At 50.5% G+C, this 22,615-nt stretch overlaps 1 protein-coding gene across 1 annotated transcript in view; it reads left to right on the top strand.

Annotated features, from left to right (window-relative positions):
• Positions 1-1,758: 1,758 nt before the first annotated feature.
• Positions 1,759-22,615, top strand: part of EXT1 (exostosin glycosyltransferase 1) — a 167,649-nt gene continuing 146,792 nt past the window's right edge. The window contains exon 1 of the mRNA XM_032181721.1: positions 1,759-2,926. Coding sequence (XP_032037612.1) covers positions 1,971-2,926 — 956 coding nt within the window. The 5' untranslated portion in view covers positions 1,759-1,970. The remainder of the gene's footprint in view (positions 2,927-22,615) is intronic.

Here is a 22,615-nt window from a genome sequence, read left to right as displayed (position 1 = left end):
CATGTTCTGCTGCTCTCCTGCCACCTCCTGCAGCCTGGCCATGCCTTTGGGTTCGCCACCCAGCCAGCAGCACGGCTCCCTCCAGCAAACCAGGCTGCTGGTTACGGAGTTAAAACACCGAGGAGCGGGTGAGATCAAGCACATCTCCTAGCCCAAGGGATGTCTGGGTGCTGCGGGAGCTCCCTGCAGCAGCACCCGAACTGGCAGCTGCTCCCCAGCCAGCCCCATGAGGTTTGGGGTGCTCATTCCGGAGCACTCATTGTAGAATCACAGAATCACTAAGGTTAGAAAAGCCCTCCAAGATCACCTGGTCCAACTACCCCCCTACCACCAATGTCACCCACTAAACCATGTCCCCAGCCACCACGTCCAACCTCTCCTTGAACACCCCCAGGGACGGGGACTCCACCACCTCCCTGGGCAACCCGTCCCAGTGCCTGACTGAAAAGTCTTTTCTGAGCAGAAATGTCTCCTCATTTCCAACCTGAACCTCCCCAGGCACAGCTTGAGGCCATTCCCTCTGGTCCTATCACTGGTTACCTGTGAGAAGAGGCTGACCCCCAGCTCCCCACACCTTCCTTTCAGGTAGCTGTAGAGAGCAAGAAGGTCTCCGCTGAGCCTCCTTTTTTATTTATTATTTTATTTTATTTTATTTTATTTTATTTTATTTTATTTTATTTTATTTTTATTTTTTCTCCCATTTTTGAGGTTTAATTTCTTGTTTTTACAAAATCAAGGTATAGTGGCATGTAACAGGAGGCGGCCGTGGGCAACCACATCTCCGGGGTGGCATCCACCCCTGCCTGTGCTGGCGGGACAAGAAGATCTTCAGGTTTCCTTCCAACCTGAGTCTTTCTGTGGTTCTACGGCACGTTTTACTGTTAGCAGACCCTTTATCCTAGCGGGTTACCCTACCGACCCGTGCAATAAGAGCCAGCTCAGCGGGTGACACGGGTGGCAGGGAGCACGGCTGCATAAAGAACCTCAAGAAGAGCAACCAGGCGTTGGAACCGGCTGCACCGGGGGATGGTGGAGATGGTGGAGCCCCTGTTCCTAGCGTAAAATCGCTCGGTGACACGATTTGAGACACGATTTAGCAGCACCAAGCCCGGATCGCGATGCACAGCACCCTACACCGCGAGCTCCGGGCGCGCCCCGCCGGCGCCGCAGCGCCCCCCGCGCCCGGCAGCTTTATGAATGGGCGCAGCGGAAGCCCCGCCCCCCCGGACGTGACGCCCAGCCAATGGGGGCGCGGGGCTGCGTGGCTGGGTGAGGTCAGCGCGGCGGGGCCGGGGCCGGGGCTGGGCCGGGGGCGGCGGCGGCGGCGGCGGCAGCGGGCGGGGGGGGGGCGGCGGCGGAGCCGGGAGGGGGGCGCGGGGGGACGAGGGCGAGGAAGAGGAGGAGGAGGAAGAAGAGAAGGGAGGAGGAGGAGGAGGAGGAGCAGGGGGCTGCCGCCGGTCCCCGCCGCCGTTCCGCGGAGGGCAGCTCGGGGCGATGCAGGGCTTCGTCAGGCTGTGAGCGCCCCGCCGCCGGCAGCCCGAGCAGCAGCAGCAGTGGGAGCAGCAGCAGCAGCAGGAGGAGGAGGAGGAGGAGGAGGAAGGGGAGGGAGCGTGGCGGAGCGCCGCGCCGCGAAGGCGGGAGCGGGGCTGCCCCGGTGCCCGCCCCGCGCGGGGGGCCGGCCCCTGAGTGCATGCGGGGCGCCCCGCCGGGCCGCCGCCGGCCCGCTGCCGCCCGCCGCTGAGAGCCCGGCGGCGAGCAAGTCCCGGGCGGGCGGTCGCCCACATGCGCGGCCCCAGCCCGCGGCTTGGGGAACGGCGCCGAGCGGAGGCGGGCGAGGGGAGCTGGAAGCGGCCGGCAACGACGGCAGCGAGAAGATGGCGGAGCGGTGGAGGAGCTGAGAGCGGCGCCCGGAGCAGTGGGGCCGCCCCCGCAGCCTTCCTCCGCAGCCCCCCGGACCCCCCGGCGGCCACATGCAGGCCAAAAAACGCTACTTGACGCTGCTCTCCGCCGCCACCTGTCTCGCCCTGCTGCTCTACCTCGGAGGCGTGCAGCTGCGGGCAGCCCGCGCCCCGCCGCCCGCCGGCCGGCATGGGGCTGCCCCGCGGCCCGGCAGCGAGCAGCGGCCCTGGCCCCGCTTCCCCGACGCCCTCCGCTCCTTCGGCGAGCCGGAGGGGGCCGGGGGGGGCGGCGGGGCCGGCCGGGTGTCGCCCCGGCAGCGGCGGGACGGCAGCGCCGGGCTGTACCGCGGGCGGCGGTGCCGCATGGAGTCCTGCTTCGACTTCGCCCTTTGCCAGAAAAACGGCTTCAAGGTCTACGTGTACCCGCAGCAGAAAGGGGAGAAGATCGCCGAGAGCTACCAGAACGTGCTGGCGGCCATCGAGGGCTCCCGCTTCTACACCTCCGACCCCAGCCAGGCGTGTCTCTTCGTCCTCAGCCTGGACACGCTGGACCGGGACCAGCTCTCCCCGCAGTACGTGCACAACCTCCGCTCCAAAGTGCAGAGCCTCCACTTGTGGAACAATGGTCGCAATCACTTGATTTTTAATTTATATTCCGGCACCTGGCCCGACTACACCGAGGACGTGGGCTTCGACATCGGCCAGGCCATGCTGGCCAAAGCCAGCATCAGTACTGAAAACTTCAGACCCAATTTTGATGTTTCTATTCCGCTCTTTTCTAAGGATCATCCTAGGACAGGAGGGGAGAAGGGATTTTTGCGGTTTAACACCATCCCTCCTCTCAGGAAGTACATGTTGGTATTCAAGGGGAAAAGGTACCTGACAGGGATAGGGTCAGACACCAGGAATGCCTTATATCACGTCCATAACGGGGAGGATGTTGTCCTCTTGACCACCTGCAAGCATGGCAAAGACTGGCAAAAGCACAAGGATTCGCGCTGCGATAAAGACAACACCGAATACGAAAAGTAAGTCAGCGCGCGGCTCTGGGGCCACGGCGCTGGTGGCAGCCCTCGGGACAGGGGAGAGGCTCCGTGTACCCCTCTGGCTGGCCCCGAGCGATGCTTTGGGTCGGGGAGCAGGGAGGGAGGCGGCGGAAGGGGCCACGGGGGACGTGGCTGTGGCTCGCATCGCCTGGGGACCGGCGGAGCGCTGGTGCCCTCGGCTCGGCAGGCGAGGATGCTGCTGGAGGATGCTCGAGCACCTCAGGCTATCCTGCATCCCCGTCCTGCCTCTCTGGGTAAATGCTGTGCCCGAGACAAAGTTTGAGGAGGGCTGGAGTTGGTGATAGCGGTGGTTGGGATGGTGTCCGAAAGCACTGCCTGCTGCCCGGGTGGTTTACCCGAGGCAGCAGCTTGCCTCGCGGGCTGGTTTCCCCTTGGCTCGAGCTGATAAAACATCAGAAGAACAAGGAGGAAAAAGAAACGCTCTCTGTGTGAATGCCTCGCGTTGGAGTTCCTGATTTTTGTGTGTGAGGGAACACGTCCGTGGTGTGAGCACAGCTCGCGTTTCCCTTAACGCTCCTGGCTTCCCCCGATACTTATTATTTGTATTTGCTCGCGCCGTCAGGTTGCTGCGCTGTTACCTTCCCGGCGCGCTTCTCAGGTCTGTACAAAGAGCTGCCGGGCAAATCGCTTCCTGGGAATTACCTCCGGAGCTGCGCTGCTGATGAAGCTGTTTGCAGCCCGTTGAAATGCTGACCACCACTGCATCTCCTGCAGGGTGGACGTACACGAAGTTTTTAGCATGGGAACGTGCCCCGTGGAGCCAGGCGCTGAGTTAAAGCAGAGCAGCCTTGCGCTGCGGAGCTGCCAAGGGCTAGAGGAAGGGGTTTGCAGCGCATGGGGAACGTGGGTGGGAAAATACTCCTGGGGAGGAGCGGTGGAGAAACCACGGTGCCATTAACGCTGATCAGAATTTGCAGTTGGCTGCCTGGTTCCCCACCGAAAGTAGCCACGGGGCTTTGAGAGGGATCGGCCAGGTTAGCACCAAAACACCAGGAGGGCTGCGTGTTCCTGGGTGAACTTGGTTCGCCTTCCCGTTCCTGTAAATTCCCCCTAAAGGGGGAGAAGTCGGCAATGCAAATACTTTGTACGCTTTTCATGCCATTCACTTTCGGGAAACTGGTGATGGAGTGATGAAATGGTGCAAAAAAAATCCAGCGGAGGTACCAAATGATGAGAAATCCAGCAGAGGTGCTAAGCTAAACTCACACTGCTGCTGGTGACCTGGGAGTCCCTTTGGCTGCCCTGTAGGGCACGGTTATAGGGACCCAGGCTGTGGCGGAGAAGAAGGCAGACCTGGCACATTTCTCTAGGTCATGCTGTTGTCTGACAGGGCTTGGAGTAATTTGAGCTAGTTTAAAGATCTGAAAAGTCTTGATTATTTGTTCTGTTGTGCAGAACGTGTGTTGTCAAGTTGTCATAAAGCAAACACCAGCCGGTTGCTTGACGTGAGTATGGCCTTTTTTTTTTTTCCTTTTTTTCCCAGTTACAGCATTTGGCCTAGTAAAAGACAGATCCCTCCTCAAATTTTTTGACCTTCCTAAAATGCCTTTGCAGCTTGTTTCGTAGGGAAGAGCGTACATAACCCTCCTTCGTGCAAAAACCAGTCTGGCTCCGAGATGCAGCTCTATCTGGGGTGGTGCCTGGTGACTTCAGCATTCCCTCACGCTGCTACCTTTTAAGACAGAAGGTAATACAATGATGATTCCAAGCAAATAAGGTTACATGATGAATTGAGGCAGGCCGAATTTGTGGCCAGGCTACCGAGGGAGCCGGCGGGCAGCTCAGTGCGGGTGCCGAAGCTCCTTAACCTCGCATCCGATCCCAGAGAGCACCTGGCAGTGTGCTGCTGCCCCTCGCGCCCGTGGCTCGGAGCTGATTTACAGCGAAGTATGCCATCTGCTGATTCTCCAGGACTGCTTCCTCCTGTGTCCTGCCTCTTCTCTTCCTCTCGTTCGGATGCTGACCGTGCCTGATGCTCAGCTGGCTTCACAAAACCTGACAAGGTCGCGTCCTGAGGGTAGGGTGACCGGTCAGCTGGTGGAGGTGCGTGTGTGTGAGGTCTGCAGGATGCGTTCCTTCCCCGCCAGGAGAGGTGACCTTACCTGTGGGAAGTGCAGGAGTGCCTCACCACGTCGGGAGCAAGGTGGGAAGGGCATGTGTGTGTTAAACTCCATCTCCAAATTGTATTGAGGGATCTGTCTGTGTGTTAACAGCTAATTAATTTGCATCCCGGTTACGCATCTCGGCAGATAAAGCTGATGCAGACGAAAATGAATTGCATTATCACTCTTTGACTACTAGCAAACAGGATTTCAGGGAAAACAAAGAAAATCCCTGGTTTCTCTGCGGTGCCTTTGGCTTGTCAAAGTTGGCCTTTGCCACCGGACCTGCTGAGCTCCTGTTCAGTAGGATTTTAGCACGGAGCTTTCCTTCTCACAAAGGGTTAAGCAGGCAAACTGCTGCTGAAGTTTGAAGACAGCCTCTTAAATATTTAATGACAGTCTAAATATATACATATGTACAAAGTGCTTTAAACAAAGGCAGAATTCATGTACAGGCCTAACTGGTTCCAAATAATTGCTTTTTGGAAGGTAACACAAGTGGCTATGGATACCGAAAGAAATGCAGGAATGCAGCGTTTCAGTACAGCCAGATGCAGAGGAGAGATCTGCACCACAACGGGGATCTTTCTAGGAAAGTCGGTGGTGGTGTCTGTGGTGTTTCCCCCGATGGGTGAACAACCCTGCCTCCAGAAGATGGAGCGAGCAGCAGTGATGGTATCCAAAAATGCCAGGTCTCATCGGAAGCCCATTCGAGTGTCCCCTGCTCTTACCTGTGCAGGATAGCTGAGGTTGGTGTTGGTAATGAAACGTTGGTGGGGGAGGACGCGGCTAACGAGCAGAGTCAAAGAAAGGAGGAAAGAAAAGGGGGAAGTGAGCAAAAAAATGTGGTTTCGGGCAGATGTGATTTTTTTTCTTGTGGTGGAGGGCAGCCAGTGTACGGCACCTTGGCGGGACATGGGGTAGCTGCTGTGGGTTCGTGTGGGAAGGCTCCCAGCTGAACACGTTGCGGGTGCTTTCGGTGATCCCTGGTGCCCTGTGGGCTTACCTGGTGTGCACTCTGCTGGTGGAACGGGTGTCAGCTGCTGCTGCACCTCCTGCCATGGAAGTAGTGTCCTGGGCAAAGGGTACAGGGATGTGTGCTGAGCACGGGCTGGGAAGAAAAGTGACTTTCAGTTTTGTTTCCTTCCCCACCAGGAGTAAAATACACATATAGAGAAAAAAAAAGAAGTGGTAGACACTAGGGGTGAGTTTGCCGCTCACAAGGCTGGCAGGAAAACACGAAGTGAGGCTGAGGCATGCCCGCCGAGCATGTGATGATAATCTAGATGTTGCACGCGCGTGTACGTGCATGTTCTGAGCAAGAAATTCTTGGGTTTTCAGCATCTCGAGCTTCAGCGTGTTGTAGTAAAGCATAAATGCCCCCTTTAATCACTTAAAGCATTATTTTCAGAATTATTTAGAAGGTTTTCTGAGTTAGCAGCTATTTAGGACGGCTGAGAAGTCATCCATCATCCACGGTCGTGGTAGCTGATGTCCAGGACAGATCTGTTCCCGAATCCGGCGAGCTGCGCTGAGCCGGGAACCGGCCCACGGATCCGAAATATCACCAGGCCGCTGCTGGAGCTTGGATGCAGCTCAAGAACTACTGAGAGAGCTTGGGCATTTTCCCAGAGTATCTTGGCTCCTGCAGAGACCAGTCCCCATCAGCCTGCTTTTTTATTTTAATATCAATTTTCAAGGATCTGGAGACTTGCCTGTTCTCACAAGGCGTTTATTCCAGAGCACAGGGAGCAGGTAAGTATCGACGTGCTCCCCTGCACCTGAAATGTGCTGCACTGCCTTCCTCCCCCTGCTCTCTGTACCGATCTCAGCATCCTCGTGTGCAGGTGGGGAAAGATTCTAGGTTCCCACAGAGGATGGAGCTGCCTGGCGGCCCCGAAAGGCACCAAAGGGACGCGGGTGCTGGCTGTCCACACGTGGCGTGGCTGCAGCTGCCCTGCCCGTGGCCAGCCTCCCTCCTAACCTCAACTCCTTTTCTTGTGGGGCGAGGTGTTGTTATAATCACTTGCTCCAGGCTTTTCGGCATCTCTTCTGCCCAGCATCTAATCCGAGGCTCTGTGGTGACAACAAATTGCAGTGGATGGCTGGCTGGTCCAGCCCCTTCTTTCCTGTAGGCAGAAATGTAGGTGAGAACTGCTTTTACTTTTTGAAGAGAATCGTTCTGGGGTAATTTATTGGTAAATAATCACCGTGTTTGGCAGCACTCGAACCCAAAAGTGGTTATAGCCATCGTTTTCACATTTAGCAGAATTAAATCCCAAACAGGCGAGTTGGAAGCACTCTGAGCCCCGAGCAAAGCCAAGCCAAAAGCTGTGTTTGCCTCCTGCTGTCCAGCCACGACTGAGACCTGCTGTGCCCCTGCCTTCTCGCCCTGTGGGGCACATCTGCTGGCTTGGGTTAGTTTGAGTAAGGCCTTAGCGATGTGTCCTCGAGGTTTTGATCAGTAAATAAGGATAAACGTGCTCTCCGAGATGTGTATGATTGCATATCCACGTAGTGTTGGGAAAGTCATTTGAGGTTTGAGTTTGACTGCTGGAAATAATCCTCTTCTCCCATATTCAGCCCACTGGAAAGGCGAACGGCAGGCATCTGTGAGCAGGAAGTGAATGAAGCTGGTGGGCACGGAGCGCGTATTTGCTCAGCAGATGTGAGTCGGGAGACTGTGCCGTAATCTGGTGATTTCTGCAGTATTACCTGCGACTCTTTTCCCGTCCTTGATGCAGGGTTTCTTTTCAGCAAATCCACAGCGTTTTGTGGTCTTGGGTAAACAAACCATTTTGCTAACCCGAGCGAAGTAGTCGGTGGGTACACAGACAGCCGGCTCCGAAGGAAGTTAAGCGACGTGCTGCGAGGGTGGCTGATTTCCCAAGGACTTGGCTGTGGCTGGAGGATGATGCAAGCTGCATCCTCCTGTCCCTGCTTGCATGGAGAGGCGTTCAGCGCTCAGGAATGCGTAACTTTAGGTTACGGTTAAGGTCCTGCAGCTTTCCAGGTTGCTGGGGATTTGGGGCCGTAGGGGTGTCCTGGCCAGAGCGCTCCCTGAAGGAGTGAATCGAAAATGAGAACAAAAGAGAGGAGATTTGTTTCACTTGAGAAAAGGGAAGTAATGCTTCAAGAAATGAAGGCCCTGGCTCAGCAAAATTTTGTGCCTAGCTGCTTTGCGGAGAAAGGAGCGTGTGCAGTTAGATGGCTTTCCAAATGGGATGTGACTTTCTGAAACAGTGTCATGTATTGGAAGTAAGGAAACACAAGTTTCAGCCAGCCACGGGGTTAGGGCTCCTCAGTAATGGGAGGAAAGCAATGCCATTTTCTGTAAACACTGCATTTCCCCTGCTCGTCTCTCCCACCCCTTCTTGCTGAGGTGTAGCCTCGGTTTCTCAGGTGCTATAGTGCCGCCTTCTTGGAGAGGGTGCAGATCTGGAGGTAAGCAGGTGCTGACCTGGAAGATGCCCCTGTGGGGGTGTTTATGCTGGCCAGGCGGGGCTCCTGGTTCATGATGCAGTAGGAAAGGCTTCCCAGTGCTCCTGCAGTCCTGTTGGTGGCTGCTATGGGACCTCCTTCTCTTCCCATGGGCAGCTGCCATCCATGGCCAGCTTTGCCCCTGACCAAGGCATCGCGTTTCCATCCCCCTTCAAAATGGGGAAGAACGCTTTGCTTCCCATGAGCATTTTTGGAGATTACTTTAGAGGGTTTTAGAGGAAGTGTTGCATAAAACTGAAATGCAGTTCATTAATATTTACCATGTCCCCTTCTCAGAAAACATCTGAATTGTGACTTCCCAATAAAAAGGGATGGTCATCCGAGGGAGATGTTGTCTGTGCTGGTGAGTGGCAGTCCCCACAAGAACTTACTTAGGGTTTTTTGGTTTTCATAGATGGGGATGAATGGCCATTTGTAATTTATGAATCTTTTGTCTCTCCTCACCTCACTCAGACCTGCCCCACATCTCTGCTCATCCTGGTGCCTCTCCTGAGGGCTCCTGTGCTGAAGCTGCTGTTACTGCTATGGACTTTCATCCCCATGATGGTTTCTGGTTCAGAAATACACGAAAACGAAATAATTCCTGGGTTCCTAAGTGAATTTCCTGTTTGTTCACTTTTTTCCCTCTAATATACTCTTTGTGTTTGTGAATGAAACAGAATTAGGGCTAATTTAGTTGATTGGCTGCAAAACAAAAGTATTCAGCGCGAAGAATGGGAAATGAGAAGGCCTTTCTGCAGTGTTACTTCTTTGCATAATTGTAATGGATTATAATTATACAGTTGGGCGTCGAGCCGTGGGTTTGCCGTAAACACGGGCATGTGAAATGTCTGCCTGCTCCCTCCTGCCGGCTCGAGGCCTGGTTTGGCCCTGCTGATGGCTGCTCCAGGATCTCCAGCATCTCCAGCACCTCCAACATCTCCAGGATCTCCAGCCGTGTCCTCTCCTCCAGCAGGGTGGCGTGGTAGCGGTGGCGCCGCCACCTTCACTCCCCTTCCCGGCTCCTCCCACAAAATTACCGCCGGTCGATGCGGCCATGTCAGGCTGTTGACACAAATCAATGGGATCAATCACTCCTCAGCTCCTACACGGAGCCGAGAGCTCTGTTTTCCCTTCAGCAAGCACCCCAGCAGTGCTTGCTGAAGGGAAAACATGTGCCACAGTGGTTTAGGGGTAGACAAGGGGACTCTGTCCTGCGAAGGATCAGTTCTCCAAGGCTGTAAAAACAGCATGGTGTATGTATGTGTGGTATAAATGTTTCTTTGCTTCTGCCAAATGCACCTTTTCCTGCGTTTGCAGCTGGATGTGAGTGCTGGGAGCGGGCTGGCGAGGTTCCCCTGCCCGTAGCAGCGGGCTGGTGCGTCCCTTGGGTGTGCAAGGTTAAGGCAGTGGAGCTCATTTTTATTTCATTCACGCGGCCATGGGGCAAGTGTAGTTGCAAATCCTCATTTTCTTCTCTTCTCTTAGAAGATCGTAACTTCTGATCCGTTTTTTTTGCTCTGCAAATGATGGCAGACTTTTATCACAATCCCAGAATTACTGGTGCCATCGTGCAGTTGAGCATGACTGCTAGAAAGCCCATCAAAACCCTACTTGCTGCAGCCTACAAGAAGGAAATCAGAGGCTGCTTCTGGAAGTCAGGACCTTCATCCGAAGGGGAGGACAAATCTTTGGGCTGATGTCTGCTTCTGTATCTGAGAAGGCTTGCTTGGGTGTGCCTGCTCATGGGCTCAATCAGCTGCTGCGGGAAGATAAACACATAAATGTTTCATCCACTCGATTTGCCACCAACCATTGTGCTGGGTGCTAGCAGATTTTTTTAATTAAATATAATTTATCTAATCCTAGTGAGAAACATAATTACAGGATTTATTTTGTATACAGCGAATTTAGAATTACTTAATAAAGAAGAGTAACACTTCCCCCTCAAGGGCTGTTTAAAAACGAACAAACAAAATCAAAAAACAAACTGCACTTCGCTAAAAGTAATAAATCTCAGGCAGGAAGCAAAGAACGGCATCTAATATGTTGGAGCTGCAATAAAGCCGAAAATTAATAATCGGTAAGTTGGTGCTGCAAGAGAGCGACTGCGCTATGGATTTGAGGAAATGCCTACAGTTTACTGAGTGGCAGCAAAAAGTTTTGCATAAGCAGGAGAAAGCCCTGATCAGAAAATGTAAAACCATGCGATCCTCAGCCTGAAGAGCCAGTGCCACAGAGGATGTGGAGCTGTGTGCGCGGCTGAAATGTAAGAAGGTGCTTTGCAAGATCAGGGGCTGAAATTGCATGCTAAACTTCTTTAGTTTCTGCTCAGAGGGGTTTAAGCGTTGCAGGAAGGCACGGCTGGAGTCTCGGGGAGAGATTTAGTGTGCTGTGAAACCCTCACACAGGAAGGTTCCTGTGGCTGTTTAAAATCATGTAAAACAAATAGCAGCCCTCCACCCTCCCGCTCTCCCTCACGCTTTCCTTTCCCCCTGAAACCGAAAGGTAAGGCTACTCCTTGAGTTGCAATGGAATAATATATCAAGTGAGTGATCGCATCAGGCATGGACACTTACCAAATCACAGTGAGATAACTGTGAATAACTTTCTAGTTTCAACAATTTGCATGGCCATTAACAATTGATGGGCTTCCCTCAGAACCGCATTATCTGTGGCAGCAGGATCTATTCCCGTGGACGGCTCCTGCATGCTAAGTGCCAGGGAATTGCTCCAGAGAAGGGCTAATAAAAATCTGACGGCAGCAAGGTGAGCGGAACAGGTAGGGATTTAAGGGTGACATTTTCTTGAAGGCAGGGAAGGATTTCGGGCAGTTGTTCATTTCGCTCTCTCCCCTCCCCAGCTGCTTTTTCAAATACAGCTCTGCAAATCTTCGTGCAGGCTTCTGTGAGCTTTCCCTTGGCTGCTTGGCGTGTTCCTGGGCTGCATGGCTGGCTTTGGCACGTGGATCAGTTTAAGACACGTTTTAACAAACATTTTGGTTTAGGTTTGGATTGGCCACGTGTCTTGAGCAGCTTTCAGGCATATTTGACAAAAAGATGAAGCCGGGGTAAATTTAGCAGCGCTGGGTTGCTAGATGGCTCTTTTATGGGAGCGCTTTTGAGGAGGTGTCAAAAATGTGTTTTCCTTGTGAGAATCGTGCCACCCTTTCAGTGAGCATGCTGCGAGCCCTGCGCTCTGTGCTTTCATCTCCAGCTTGCAGTATGTCAGCTCTTGCCAGATCCCTCTGTCAAGTTGACTTTTGCAGCCCCAAACCTCATCTCTTCTCTCTTTTTCCTTCTCTTGAGCACGCTCTCCCTGCTCCCCCTTTCCTTTTCACGGCTGTTGATGCAAGAGCAAAGAGCGAAGTGGTGGAGGGGAAGCGTGACCCGTCGCAGCGGTGAGCCCCTGGGGCTCATGGAGGAGGTTGGGGATGCACCAGAGCCCGTGGTGCCGGCACAAATAATAAAACCTTACATGTGTTTCGTATAAAATGCCTTCTGCAGGTGTGCCACGTTGCAGTGCTGCACAAGGAGTGCTCATTCCCTCGGAGATGATAAAACCACAGCTCTCCGAGGGGCTTCGTTAAACTCCGCATGTGTCTCTTGGTGCAGAGCTCCTGATGCCTGCTCCTACTCTGAAGTCTTGGTTCTCAACGTGTTGAAAAACGATTGCATCTTGCACTTGACAGCCTTCACAGGACTCTTCATCACCACCTCCAGCCTTCTGATGGCCACTTTGGTTCGTGCTGCTGCAAACCAAAATAATAACAACGATAATAATAACAAATGCAGCAATTAGGACCTGTGTCCTTTGGCTTTGGGCTTAGAAATAACTGCAAACTTTAATAACAACTGGTTTTCAGCTTTTGTTCTGTTAGTCGTTCCTGGTGGCCTGTAATAATCCTTTCTAGCAAAAAAAAAAAAGTTTCATATTCTTTCATTTTTAATGAAAATTTTTCTGCCACAGGTCATGCTCAATTAATTAGCAGTGAGATCTGTGTTGCATGTGTCTAGAACTGGAGAGCGGAGGATTTAGAGGTAGTGGTGTGGTCCCAGATTGCTCTGACCCTTTGGTTACTGGTTAGAACAAAGCCTCGTTACTTCACCTTTATTCTCGGGATGACCGTCTTTCACAATAATCAATGCACTGATTGCTGTAATTGCCTTTTGTGGTACTGTGGGCTTACAATTAACTGGCTGGGCTAATAAAGTGTGGAATGTAATGAATATTTGTAAACAAACTTCATTAGGAAGAAGCTTAGGTTGAGAATAGGCACTGGTGGAGAGGAGCCCTGTCCTTTGTATTAGTAATTACAGCATAGGGAAACCTGGAAATGGACAGGTCAACGTGGAAACCATTCCTCTGTTACATATCTGGCATTTACTGCTGCACAGAGCCTTTAAAATCCCTATATTAAAAATAAATAAATAAATATATATATTTCTAGGAGAAGATTCCCCTGGAATGAGATCCTGCTACAGACTGGAGTTGCGTTTGCAGGATGTTAACATTAAAGCTGTGTTGGGCGCGATGCTGAAAACTGGACCGACAGCATAGGGCTGGCAGTGGCCTTAAGAAAGAAGAGCCCATTGTCCCCCCACGATTGGATCTTAATGCAATTAAAGTGAAAAAGGAAACCACCATTGAAAATAGGAAATGGATTTCCTAGCGGTGCCTCCGCGGGGGTGGATGGCTGACATCTGGCTGTTGCTGAGAAATTGGATGGCTTTTATTTTGCTTGAGGAGCTGCGTCCGATTCTTGCCTTTGTGTTCATGCGTGCTCTGCGTGCCTCCCTCCAGTTGTCCTCCCTGCGTTTCGGATGCACGTTCCTGGTCCCAGGCGTGGGCTTTGGTCCTGCACACTTCTGTAAGACTTGAGTCTAGCGAGCGAAGAGCTGAGGAATCCCTCCCACTTTGGAGTGTCAGCGCTGCCACTTTGGCTGGTAGCTTTATGTTAAGGTTGCCAGAAATCCCTTTACACCTCCTTGCCTTCTCCTGTGCCATCGTTTGAGCTCACAGCCTCATTTTTAAGCTGTTTTGCTGTTTTTTTTTTTTTTTTTTTTTTGATAAGCATGGGTTTTCTTGGTTGAGCCTATGTGTCATTTTAGCAGCAGTAGCATTAAATTCCTCACCCTCCTTTTTTAAGCTTTTGGATTTCTGTGGAGTTAGTTATTGCCTTTTTTTTAATGTATTTTTTCCAGAAAAATTCCCATCTAAAGAGCCTGTTTTGCAGAGCGCTGGCACAAGGCCCTGCGTGTTAGGCTGGGGGCTGGCTCTTCTTGCCGTGAGAGCTTGGGGGCAAGAGGGTCTTTCAGCAGCAGCAGTTCATACATTTGCTTCCTACCTGCTGGTTTCAAACAGTATTAATTTTTATGCGTTTATTGTGTTTAATTAAAAGCAGTGCTGCTTACGGCAGTGCTCGTGGAGACTCATCCCTCCCCCCTTGCCCCCCAATGAAACAAATAGGCATCTGGTATTTGTTTTGTATAACACAATCCTCATAAAACGAAGAGTAATAAAACATAATTATCTGTAAAGGCTGGTTTTATAAGCCTAAGAATGAGCTCGTTTCTGCCTCATTTTGCTCTGTTTGTAAGATAAAGGGTCTCTTTGTATGGCTTTAGCCCCTCTCCAGGTTAGGAGAGCATCAGTAACAATAGGGTTTTAAAATCCTCGGGGAAGGGTGCAAGTCAGTGGGAGCACGTACACAGGAGAAGGCACCAACATATCTGCAGGGCTGGAGGAGATGCTTTTTGTGTTCCTTTTGGAAAAATTCCCTTCCAGACAATGGGTTTTACTTGAAAGCTGTGGTAAAGTAGGGGGAGAAATCTGTAGACCGTGACAATGAGGAATAAAGGTCAAAGTTTCTGTGTGCCCTTTTGCTTTGCTTTGCCTCGCTGTAACCCCGCAAAAACACTTTCCACCACCAAAACCAGCCAGGCAGGGGGATTTTGTGAACTGCCCCTTAATTGTGTCTGTGCCCAAGGGACTGGGGCTCTTGAGCATCCTCCTCACTGGTTCTCAGCTCTGTGTCCCCTGGAGAGGAGGTGACACCAGGCCTGGGTCTGGTGCTTGGGGTGAGGAGCAGCAGATGGGGCAGTCCCACTGCAGCGAGTGGTTCTGCTGGTGCTGTAACGTGCTCCTGGGGTGTTGCAGGGTCTGGTATGCAATGTCAACCTGCTCCTCGGTGTGTTTTTTGTTTGTTTTTTTCTGGGTAAAAGTGGAACTGGATCATTTAAGCCCATTAGATATTAAAGTGGAATGTGCTAATGGTTCGGGACTGTTCTGAAGGTAAAGTGTGTGTGGAAAAATCCTTTTAGAAAATTCAGTCTGAGCCTGTTTATTTTTCTTTAAAATAATAATGACCAAAATGTCATGTGTTTGTGATGAAAACTGAAAGCTGCGGGGCTGCAAGGCACCTTCAACTCAGGTGTACTTTGCAATACGTTGTCTTAGGCCCTATTCTCATTTACACGATTAATTAGAGCAATAGAAGAGGAAATAAAGCCTCTCAGCTTTTCAGTGAATTGTAGCCTCCTCAGAAGCAGCTACGACTTCGGTATTGCTTTCTCTCTGCAAGGTGAGCCTTGTAATTTTGCATCTTGATTAGCAGCTGCTTTTGTTCTTCCGTGATGCTCAGGATCAACGGGGTTGGGAGCGTGCCCCGAATTGCTGGGCGATTCCCTCACCGACAGGGATGGCACAGCTTGGCTCGAGGCACCTTGGTGCCTGCCAGATAGAGGCTGATGTGGAAACTTGTCGTTTTGCAGCACAGCCTCGTGTCACGCGTGAGCTAAATGTGCTGTGGGTGTCAGAGGCTGCAGAGTCCAGTTCCATTTACAAGTCAAATGGTCCGGGATGTTTGACCCCCTCCCATAATACGTAATGTGCCACTTGCATTCCAGACCTCTGATGGAAACTATCTTCCTTTATTTTCTTTCTGGGGTGTTGCTTCTCTCACTGCAGATACCTCCCTGGAAAGTGTGCTGGTCCTTAATTAATTAATATCTACAAAATGCTCTGAGACCAGCGTTGCTTTGCATTCACAACAACAGAATAACATTTGAAAGCTGAGGTAGCTTCTGATTTAACCTCCTCATGTCTCCAGAGTAAATGGGTGTTACTTTACCAGTGTATGGGGGGAAGCCCCCATGCCGTTATCTTCACTCGTGCTATCAGCATGACACGGCCTCTCTTATTTATTCTCTTTCTCATTGCCTATAAAGTGGTAACGCTGGGTGCGTTTTCTTTTAAACATGACATAAAGTGAAATCCTGTTATTTGCACACATTCTGTGGCACTCATCTTCAGAGTATCCAGGCAACCTTTATGTAGATGACACTTTAACTCAAACTCTTCCATTGTTAGGAACGTGGACCTGTGAAGACAAGTAGGGTGGAAAAGGGAGGGAAGAAAGAGCTGGCTTGAACTCACGTTGGGCACCCTGAGTCACCTGGGGGACTCTTTGTGGAAAGTGCAATGCATTGAAGAGCTCTGCTGCCGGGTACTTAAACCCTCCACTTTAAGGTATTGCAGGCTTTTTCCTTGGCAGTGGGCAGGTGGAGCTGGCAGCTGAGCTCCTGTGGTGGAGCTACCAGGAAAGGGGATCTCATCGCTTCTCCAACCTCCTGTCATGCAGGGAACAGGATCACGGAATTGTAGGGGTTGGAAGGGACCTCAAGATCATCGGGTCCAACCCCCCTGCCAAAGCAGGTTCCCTAGAGCTGGCTGCCCAGGTAGGCATCCAGACAGGCCTTGAATATCTCCGGAGAAGGAGACCCCACAACCTCCCTGGGCAGCCTGTCCCAGTGCTCCGTCACCCTCACCGTGAAGAAGTTCTTTCACATGTTGGTGCAGAACTTCCTGGGCTCCGTTTTGTGGCCATCGCCTCTTGTCCTGTCCCCACAAACCACTGAAAAGAGGTTGGCCAAATCCCTCTGTCCCCCACACCTCAGGTATTTATACACACTGATGAGATCCTCTCTCTGTCTTTTCTCCAGGCTGAACAGCCCCAGGTCTCTCAGCCTTTCCCCATAGGGGAGATGCTCCAGGCCCCGTATCATCTTTGTGGCCCTCCACTGGACTCTTTCCAGGAGATCCCTGTCTTTTTTGTACTGGGAACTTCCTTGCCAGGTTCTTGATTTCAGGCCCAGGAGGAGTTCAGCTGCGCTGCCCAGAAATTAAGAGCCCCAGGAAAGGGAACGGGAAGCCCTAAAGACAAGCCCTAAAGACTTGAAGAGGAAGCCACCGGTGCTCTGTTAGTCTGCTGTGACCCCATCTGGGGGTGGGGAGAGGTTAGGTGTGTGACCTCTGGTTGGGAATTGGTTTCTGAAGCCATCATCGAGGGAAGTGTGATTTGTGAGCTCACACCTGGTCTTAATCCGTCCAGTGTAGGCTGGAGGATGACCACGAAGAGTGGGCCCTTGGAGGAGGCTGTGGTGGGGGACAGGGGCAGTGCCTCGGTGTCCCCAGCCAAGGCCAGGTAAGGCTGGCAGGTGTTTGCCAGCCAGGGCTAGGTGAGTTGAATCCTGGTCTTCATCAAAGGGAAAGTTGTAGGAAAAATCCTTCATGTTGATAGGCCAGGATCAATTGCCTGCTTACATATTTTACGATAGATTAATTGCGGTCCTTTAGCTTGACTTGTAGCTTTTTGCTTTAAATCTGTGGGCTAAGCCCATGGCAAGGGTGAGAGAAGATTATTTTTTTTTGCCACTGCTTTCAGATGGAGAAGCCACGGCTTGTTCCTGGAGCCTTCCTTTAATGGCACATCTCAACTCATGTCCAGACATTCCTGGCTGCCTTGAAGCTGCCACCTTGATCATGTAATCAGCGTGGGCTGTGGCTGATATTTGTGTAACACCGAGTATCAAGTCCTGCATTTTCTCTAATTACCCCATTGCTTTCTTAGAAAAAACAACCACCAAAACCAAACCCCACTAAAACTGATGTCCCCCAAGCCCTCAGCATGCAGCACAGCACATCCCTGCTCAGCCTTCGCACCCTGGCCTGGTGCTTTTCAATCTCTGTGTGACATCTTCCCCACCCAGCCCTAAAAGGTTGGGGCTTTCGGAAGATGGGGTCTGTGCCTGGGGAGATAAGGGGCTGGGTGTCAGGGCTGTACGTTTGCTGGGAGGTTGTTCCCTTGTGCACACATTGCACTCACTGGGTCAGCCCAGATCTTTTTGACCACGATTGACCACAATGCATGTCAGTCTGGAGAACTGATTTATGGTGTTGTTGGTGTTGTTTCTTTATTTTGTTCCTTTTTTTTTTTTTTTTATTTTTTTTTGGAAAGGGGGAAACCTTGCCCAGGGAGCCTGTGCAGCACAGGAATCGAAACTCACACTTCTGACTGCAGTTGCCCTTTCTATCCTTCTTCACCATTCTGGTTTTTATCAATAGCTGAGCCTGAACGTTTAGCAATAGCAGGATGGTGACGGTAGCTGTCTTATCAACTACAGAAAGGGAGGGGACGGGGATGGTTTAGGCAAATATTTAAAAGTGTGGGGAGGCAGACCAATCTTTTCCAGTTATCTGTGTGTGAATGCTTTGGGCTGTAAACAAAAGCTTCCTGTCATAAGGCAAGACAATTGCATTTGTAGCCAAAGGTGTGTGTTTTGTTGTTTTTTTTTTTTTTTCCTTCTGCTGTGCTTAACCGTGATTCCTCATGAGACTTGCTGGGGTAGCAGGGAGGAATTGCATGCAGTAAAATGAAAATTGTGCTGTAATTTGATACAGTGCATGGCGTTGCTGGTAATGTACGCGTAAATAGAGACTCCAGCGCTCAGCTCTTCAGTGGAAGACAGGTCTTCTATATTTATCAGTTTTGGCTATTTTTGCAGCATGCCCTGTTACGCTGTTGTTTAAAAAAAAATCCATATCGGTTCCAAAGTGTTATTGTTTCCTCATTCTGGGATCAATTGTACCAGACCTTTCTCATCGACTCTGACCTCATTGCATTTAAATAGCTGGAAATTACAAGTATTTCTTGTCTGTGGGAGCGGAGGAACAGTTCCATCTGAGTTTCTGCTAATCATCTCCTGTTCTATAGGATCGCTTTCCTCTGCTCGGAGGAGGTTTTCTGCTCCTGCTGAAGCCGATGGAAGCAGCTGCTGTTACGGATTCCCAGTAGGATCGGGGCTGGAGTCCGTGGTGGCCTGTTAACAGGGGCAGCTCGCTGTGCAGGCACCCGTGCAGCTCGATTGATTCTGGTGAAGCTGGCAGGGTCAATTAGCAGAGAAAAGAAGTCCGTGGGGTCTGAAATGAAAGAAAAGAAAAAGTATTTTCAGAAATGCAATCTTTTAAAATAGTGCTGATCTGGTAAAAAGGGGAAGAGTTTCTAATATCTTATAGAGACAGCACCAAAGTGAGGAAAGAAAGACAGAAATCTGTAGTGCAGTGTGGTGTAGTAAGCAGAGCCCTGGGTTTTGTTTTCTCCAGCCCTTTTGGTTGAGTAATTTTGCTGTTTCTTTGCAGAGCTGGCATAGTGGATTTTTAGAAGCGCTTTGTGAGCCTCAAATAAAAGGTATCCCATGGAGCTATTTCTCTTGCTTGACGTGGGGTTTTGGTACTCCTTTAGAGGTGTGTGACGCTCCCTTTCACAGGGTCGGGGCACATCAGTGGTGGCAGTGGTCAGGGAGGGCACGGCCAGGTTTAGCTTGGGGGGCACCAGCCTGTCCCTGCCTGCCAGGAACGTGCCATGGGGTATTTCCGAGGTCTTTCTTCAAGAGATGTGTCATCTTTCTGTGGCCACAACCAGAGCTGTTCACAAGTGGCATTTGTGGTTAGTTACGACGAAAAGCTAGAATTTTTCTGGGCAGACTGGTTGTCGAGTGCTGGGAGGTAAGAACAGAAAGGTGGTGGTGGTGAGAAGGGAAGGCAGTGCCTGATGGTCCAAGGCCAGATTAGATGGGGTTTGGGCAACCCGATCTAGTAGGAGGTGTCCCTGCCCATGGCAGGTGTAGGACTAGATGATCTTTAAGGTCCCTTCCAACCCAAACCGTTCTATGAGTCTTACTATGGATAGCCTGGGTGTATATATAGATAATCTTGACTTCATTTCTCTACTACAAACAACAAAAGCAGCTTGGACACCTCACCCCAAGATTAATGACAGCTTTGCCCATGATGAGGACATGCTGGTTATTATCCCCATGCACAACTATTTCTTCACTTGACCTCATGCCCGTGGGTTGGTCACGAAAGCTGAGATGGACACGGACTGCTCTGGTCTCGACTATTTGCTTAATTGGAGCGCAGTAAGAATCAAGTGGATAATATTTCGGGTGGTTGGTGTGGAGAATAAAGCGAGAGGGTAAACTGAGCCCTGGTAGTTCATTTGGGACAGTGCAGTGGATTGTTAGTCCATTATAGTGGGAGAGGCTGCCAAGCAAATAGTACTGTACAATTAAATGGGGCTGTTAGCAGCATGACTGAGCCAATTCATTAATGACAATGGCGTATTCTTGTATCCGCTTTCCCTTACAGCTCCTGGGTGAGGATACTCGGGGGAAAAAAGACAAATGGGAAGAAGGGGAGGGGGAAGCCAGAGTGCTCCTGGCGTGACGTCCTCGCGTAGGTGCTGTTTCTGTGTGTCATCTTGGCAAGAAGTGGAGGAAAGGAGCAGGTCACTTCTATCACGTGAAGGCATCGGAGCGGAGGGACTGAAATAGTTCCTTTGGTATAGTCAAACCTGTTGTCTGACCCATTTCTTTCTATGCTTATCAGTTTCTTTGTTAGGAGTTAAAGTTAGTTCCTGGATCTCTTAATATTTGGAGCTATGGGAAGAAGACCCTGAAATAATCTGCTATAACGGAGGAGTGGTTTAAAGAAAGTAATCAACACACACTTTACTTTAAACACTAAGATAAGCCCCTGCAGTAATGAGAACATCGGGAGATCGGTGATGCTCTTGGTTGGCGGCCTCCCCGACCACATACATGAAGGTCTGTGCTGCTTGCTGTGCAAAAGCATCGCTGGTCCAGCAGTGGCAGGGTGTGTGGGGTGGCCTCTGCCCTGCCGGGTGGGCACCAGCTCTGCTGGGCATCCTGAGGAGCAGCACGAGCTTCCCGGAGCCAGCGCTGGTTGCCTGGGTCCCAAGGTGGGTATGAATAAAATGCAGTGCTGCAGAGCTGGCTGAACTTTGGCTTGCTGGGTTTTCTTCCTTTGAAGGGCTTTAGGAGATTTAGAGCTACTCGGTGTCATATATTGGCCCAGATTATGTGCTAATGATGGTTTTCTCTGTTTAAGGCTCCTGGAATAGAAGATAAACATTGTGCGTGAAAGCCTGAGGATGGAAGGAGGAAGAGAATTGAGAATTTGCAAAGCAGCAGCGACCCTCAGTGCAGGAGCTTTTTCTTCCCTCCCAGCTCAGTTTGTTTCCTCCTGTATTTGCTAGAAGCAGGGTTATGCTGTTTTGATTTGGGCAGTGGGGAGGTTACCCTCGGTTTTTAATTCAAGCTACAAACTGTAAACCTCCTTGAGGCAGCCAGATCCTGAAAATAAATGTGAAGTGGAGGTGCTCACCTGGCTTAAAGCATATCAATGTCGAAGTGGAGGGTTGCTGGTGTGGAGGCATTTGTGTGTGGCACCTCCATTCAGCAATCAAATAAACCGAGTTTGAGAGTTCCCAGCACCGGATGGTGCAGCACAGGCACCATCCAGCAAAGCACACATCTGCTCTGCTCCACTGATTCACATTTCCTTTAAAAAATACATAAAATCCCCAAAGACTGATGGGTTGACGTAGATCCTGCAGGGTTTGTGCTGAACCACGTATCTGCCAGGCTGTCCTAATGTGGCTCAGGTGCCATGTCATCCCCTGAAACCAGTGTCAAACCAGCAGAACAGAGTTTGTCTCACGTCCCTTTGTTGGAGAGCTTAGATGTACGTAATGACTTGATTTAACCAGTCTTATTTTCTATCTTCCTGCTATTATGCAAATTTTCCATTATGTGCCTGGGTGGTTAACTTTATATTGTATTTTTTACAAAGACTCTAGCATGGGTCAGCTTAGCAGCAGGTTTTGCAGTGGTGTGGGCATCACAAGGCAAGGCAAGGGGGACCTGCAGCCTCCATGTGCTCCTGTCCCTGGGATGAGGTGCAGCTCACTGCTGTGCCAAACAGTTAATGGTGGTTAAAACTTCACCATAAATGATATCTTCAAGGGAAGGTTTAAAAGACGAGGCATTTCCTGCTTCGAATCTTTGTATAAGAGAGCAAATTAGGCGAGCAGCCTGACCTCTGAACTTCCTGAGGCTGAAACATCAAAAGGGTTTTATCTCCTCTAGTATTAAGCAGCAATGCTTGAAAGTGTCTCACGACACCTCTGTTTGTTAAATGCCTCAGCTGGAGGACACTGGGAAGCGCTGAGTAATCTAGAAATGTGTGTTTCTGTAACGGAGCACAAATGGGATGGTTTTAAAATATTTTTTTCTCTTTTGTGGAGACAGTTTGTGTGTGTGTGCATGTGTTTGGATGCTCAGTTTGACAAGCAGTGACTTTTTTTCTTCCTAATGACACATAATGTCTGTGTTCTTACTCCACTTTTCTCTTTTTCTTTTTTTTTTTTTCAACATTGCACAGGCTGATCCGGTATGCGGTGCACGCTTTCTCTGTTAAATTACACCCTGAAAGTGTTGACCTCTAGCATTTCATAGGAGCTTATAAATTATGTATGGAAATGTTCTGTATTGTTCCTGTATGAACTCCATCGAGGAGGAACGTCTGAGGTGCTCCATTTGTTCCTGAGCTTGGGAAGGTTTCCCTGTTCCTCCCCAAACTAGCCCTGATCTACACTTGCCTATTGCACTGAAGCTAACTTTTGTCTGCACATACAGGAAACCTGGAGTTGCTCCTAGCCAGATTAAAATAATGGATCACTTGAAAGAATATTGCCTAGTATTTATTGCTGTTCACCGGAGGATAATTTCAATAAGAATTTATCATATTTATTCAGCAGAAGACTAATAAATTCAGATTTGTTTAAACAAAGACTCGAGGAAGAAAATGCTAAACGCTTATGGTTTTATTCATTGCAGACATAAGCTACTCCATTTCACTCAGT

The sequence above is a fragment of the Aythya fuligula genome, chromosome 2, assembly GCF_009819795.1.
Source record: "Aythya fuligula isolate bAytFul2 chromosome 2, bAytFul2.pri, whole genome shotgun sequence".
Taxonomy (NCBI): Eukaryota; Metazoa; Chordata; class Aves; order Anseriformes; family Anatidae; genus Aythya; species Aythya fuligula.
The sequence above is the reverse complement of the archived record's forward strand: the minus strand, read 5'-3'. Positions and strand labels throughout refer to the sequence as shown.